The following is a 4,684-nucleotide window of genomic DNA, read 5'->3' as shown; positions in this document are numbered from 1 at the left end:
ATATATATGTATTGCGTCTTTGCGTATTGCAGAGTTATCTTATCTTGGGAGCAGGTATTGACTGTTACGTCATTTGTTTGTGAGAGTAACGTCATCAATTTTTGAGAAAACGACGTAATTTTGACGCACAAACCAATGACGTAACAATCAATCCCTGCTCCCAAGAGCAGATAACTCTGCAATACGCAAAGACGGAATATGTGTTGCGGTATAATATTGTTAATGTCATGATTTCGTTATTTGTTTAAATTTTTCTTTTTACAAAAAATCAAATTACAAAAAGCAAATGCGTCTATTTCAGTACTGCTATAGTTTGAACCTATCATTATCCTATGGTTTCTATCTATGTTATATGTTGAACATCATTATGAAATGACAAATATTCTTTGCATTTGTATATATCAATATTTTCGTTTATGCTTTAAGAGTGCTTATCTCTTAATTTAAACTTGACGTGTCTGTATTGCATGCCGATACGATATTCCAGTTTTAACGGACGAATACAATAGGGCATTTATAGGGTAGAGTGCACTTAAGGAGGGAAAATGTCAGTTACAGGGCAGAGTGCACTTGGAGAAGGAAGAGTGTAGTTAGAGAGAGAGCAGAGGGCAGTCACAGGAGGGAGGGCAGTTAAAGACGGGGGTAGATAGAGAGCAGAGAACAGGCACAGGGCGGTGGGCAGCTAAAGAGCACAGAGGACAGTAAGAGAGGGAAGAGTTGAGATAGAGAGAGCAGAGGACAGGCACAGGGCGGAGGGCAGCAAGAGAGGGAAGAGTGTAGATAGAAAGGGCAGAGGGCAGTAACAGTCAGGATAGATACAAGGCACAGACAGTAACAGACTGAGAGCAGTAAGAATGTAGTTACAGGACACAGGACAGTAACGAACAGAGGACAGTAACAGGACAGAGGACAGTTACAGGACAGAGGACAGTTACAAGGAAGAGGACAGTTACAAGGCAGAGGGAAGTTACAGGACAGAGGACAGTTGCAGGACAGAGGTCAGTTACAGGACAGAGTGCAGTAACAGGACAGAGGATAGTAACAGGACAGAGGACAGTTACAGAACAGACGACAGTTACAGGACAGAGGACAGTTGCAGGACAGAGGACAGTAACAGGACAGAGGACAGTCACAGGACAGAGGACAGTTACAAGCCAGAGGACAGTTACAGGACAGAGGAGAGTTGCAAGGCAGAGGACAGTTACAGGACAGGACAAAGGACATAAACAGGACAGAGGACAGTTACAGGGCAGAGGACAGTTACAGGACGGAGTGCAGTTACAGGACAGAGCGCAGTTACAGGACAGAGTGCAGCAACAGGACAGAGGACAGTTACAAGCCAGAGGACAGTTACAGGACAGAGAACAGTTACAGGACAGACAACAGTTACAAGGCAAAGGAAACTTAGAAAAAGGTGAGAGGCAGTTCCAGTTAGAACAGTTACAGGGCAAAACATTGAGCAGGAAGAAGGTAGTTAAAAGGCACAGGGCAGTTACAGGACAGACGACAGTTACAGGACAGAGGACAGTTCCAAGGCAGAGGACAGTTACAAGGAAGAGGACAGTTACAAGGCAGAGGGAAGTTACAGGACAGAGGACAGTTGCAGGACAGAGGTCAGTTACAGGACAGAGGACAGTTGCAGGACAGAGGTCAGTTACAGGACAGAGGACAGTTGCAGGACAGAGGTCAGTTACAGGACAGAGGACAGTTGCAGGACAGAGGTCAGTTACAGGACAGAGTGCAGTAACAGGACAGAGGATAGTAACAGGACAGAGGACAGTCACAGGACAGAGGACAGTTACAAGGAAGAGGACAGTTACAAGGCAGAGGGAAGTTACAGGACAGAGGACAGTTGCAGGACAGAGGTCAGTTACAGGACAGAGGACAGTTGCAGGACAGAGGTCAGTTACAGGACAGAGGACAGTGACAGAACAGAGGACAGTTACAGGACAGAGAGCAGTAACAGGACAGAGGACAGTCACAGGACAGAGGACAGTTACAGAACAGAGGCCAGTTACAGGACAGAGGACAGTTACAGAACAGAGGCCAGTTACAGGACAGAGGACAGTTACAGAACAGACGACAGTTACAGGACAGAGGACAGTTACAAGGCAGAGGACAGTTACAAGGCAGAGGACAGTTACAGGACAGAGGACAGTTACAGAACAGAGGACAGTTACAGGACAGAGGACAGTTACAAGGCAGAGGACAGTTACAGGACAGAGGACAGTTACAAGGCAGAGGACAGTTACAGGACAGAGTGCAGTTACAGGACAGAGAACAGTTACAGGACAGACAACAGTTACAAGGCAAAGGAAACTTAGAAAAAGGTGAGAGGCAGTTACAGTTAGAACAGTTACAGGGCAAAACATTGAGCAGTAAGAATGTAGTTAAAAGGCACAGGGCAGTTACAGGACAGACGACAGTTACAGTGAGCAGAGGGCAGTTACAAGGCACAGGTAGTAACCGACAGAGAGCAGCAAGAATGTCGTTAGAGAGCAGTTACAGAGTGTTTTACAGGGAATATGCTAGTTAAATGATAAATGGCAGACGAACAGTGTGGTATAATGCTGTAGATGTAACACAGTGGTTTAGGGTAAGCTGATGCCCAGATGTTTAACTTCGTCTTTCAAGATTATGTTTAAGTTTTCTCTTGTACTTTGTTGTGATTAAAAACATGAAATTTGTGTCCATAATAAAACAGAATTCATCTATAAATACGTCTGATGTTGTTCTTCGTCGTTCTGGCCCCTCCCAATGAGAATCTGATGAACATCTATATTGTCTGAATTGCAAAGCCAGGTGAAAGCATTACTGAAACACGAGTTTTAACGGGCCTGTTTCGCTCACATGCTATTGATCGGTGTTGGAAAAATCACACATTTATGAACTTCAAAGTCAGTCAATGCCAGAGTTGCTTTACAAAATCTTGATAGCAAGCAAGCGTTCACCACAAATAATATTACCTTAGGGATCTTTGTTATAAGATTCACATTGTATTGTCCTTCAAACAAACTTGTAAAAAGCATGTAATCCTAGAAATCTACATGCCAAATCTTTAGAAGAAGTCATTATAAGTTTATAACACATGTGACACATGTGACCTTAAAAGTGAAACAAGATCATTTAATCGAACCGACATGATAACCCTTCATTCCAACAGCTATGGGACAAATAGTGTTACCTCATAGCTTACGGATTATCAGAGAAGTTATTTTTAAGATGTTAATGCATTTGAAACTTGTGGTCTAGAAAGTGTCAAGGTCATTTATTTGCACAAACTTGATTGCTATCATCGTATCAACTATAGGGTCACTCGATGCTTATGATTCTTTAGAGTATTTTTAATATTTTAATGCATTTAAACCCTTTGACCTAGTGAGTGGCTTGAATTTTATCAGATGGTATGGTCCTTCATTCCAGCGTTGCTTTAGACCTTACAAATCTTTAGAAAAGTACATTCCTTAACAGACTTTAACTCTGTTGTCTAGAAAATGGGTCAAGAAAACTTTTTCATCACAAGAAACATGCCAAACTTTTGCCATGTAAATTTGGCAAGTGAGCTTATGCCATGGCGCAGCGTCCGTCGTCCGTCCTTCAACTTTTCCTTTGAAACGCTACTTGTTCTGAACGGCCGAGTAGATTTTGACTAAATTTGGTCTGGAGCATCTTTAGGCTAAGGGAACTCAATGTTGTATAAACGGTTGGTGTGGACCCCCTGGGGGCAGAGGAGCGGGGCCCAATAGAGGAAATTGAGGTAAAACATTTAAAATCCCTATTCTACCGTAGCAATTAAGGGATTTTATCATAATTTGGTCTGGAGCATCCTTTGGCCAATGGGACTCTATTTTATATAAACGGTGGTTATGGCCCCATGGGGGCAGAGGGGTGGGCCGAAAATGGGAAATAGAGGTAAAGCTTTAAAATCCTTCTTCTTCCATAGGGATTAAGATATTTCATCCCAATATACTCTGGAGCATCCTTGGGCCAAAGGGACTCTGTGTTGTATAAATGATTGGTATGGACCCCCTGGGGGCAAAGGTGCGGGCCCAATATGGGAAATTGAGGTAAAAATCATTAAAACTCTTCTTCTACCGTAGCAATTGAGGGATTTCATCTTAATTTGGTCTGGAGCATCCTTGGACCAAGGGGGCTTTATTGTGTATAAACGTTGGGTGTGGCCCCCTGGGGGCAGAAGGTAGGGGCCGAATAGGGGAAATAGAAGTAAACTTTTAAAATCCCTCCTCTACCATAGGGATCAAGGGATTTCATCCCAATTTGGTCTGGAGCATCCTTAAGCCAAGGGGACTCAATGTTGTATAAACAGTTGGTGTGGCAAAGGGGCGGGTCCAATATGGGACAATGAGGTTAAAACTTTAAAATCCTTCTTCTATCGTAGCAATTAAGGGATTGTATTAGCTCACCTGGTCCGAAGGACCATGTTGAGCTTATGCCATACCGCAGCGTCCGTCGTCTGTCGTCCGTCCGTCAACGTTTCCTTTAAAACACTACTATTCCTGAACGGCCCAGTAGATTTTGACTTAATTTGGTCTGAAGCATCCTTGGGCCAAGGGGACTCAATTTTGTATAAACGGTGGGTGTGGTATCCCTTGGGGCAGAAGAGCAGGGTCCAATGGTGGAAATAGAGGTAAACCCTTTAAAATCCTTCTTCTACCGTAGGGAT

At 43.5% G+C, this 4,684-nt stretch overlaps 1 protein-coding gene across 1 annotated transcript; it reads left to right on the top strand.

Moving 5' to 3' along the window:
* The first annotated feature begins 545 nt into the window (after positions 1 to 545).
* Positions 546 to 2,324, top strand: LOC110465822 (serine/arginine repetitive matrix protein 5-like). Its single transcript, XM_021521926.1, has 3 exons — positions 546 to 586; positions 867 to 1,430; positions 1,517 to 2,324. Exons 1-3 carry the CDS (start codon positions 546 to 548, stop codon positions 2,322 to 2,324), a joined length of 1,413 nt encoding a protein of 470 aa, XP_021377601.1.
* The last annotated feature ends 2,360 nt before the right edge of the window (positions 2,325 to 4,684 follow it).

The sequence above is a fragment of the Mizuhopecten yessoensis genome, unplaced genomic scaffold (assembly GCF_002113885.1).
Source record: "Mizuhopecten yessoensis strain PY_sf001 unplaced genomic scaffold, ASM211388v2 scaffold11101, whole genome shotgun sequence".
Classification (NCBI taxonomy): domain Eukaryota; kingdom Metazoa; phylum Mollusca; class Bivalvia; order Pectinida; family Pectinidae; genus Mizuhopecten; species Mizuhopecten yessoensis.
This window is presented reverse-complemented; position numbering and strand designations above follow the sequence as displayed.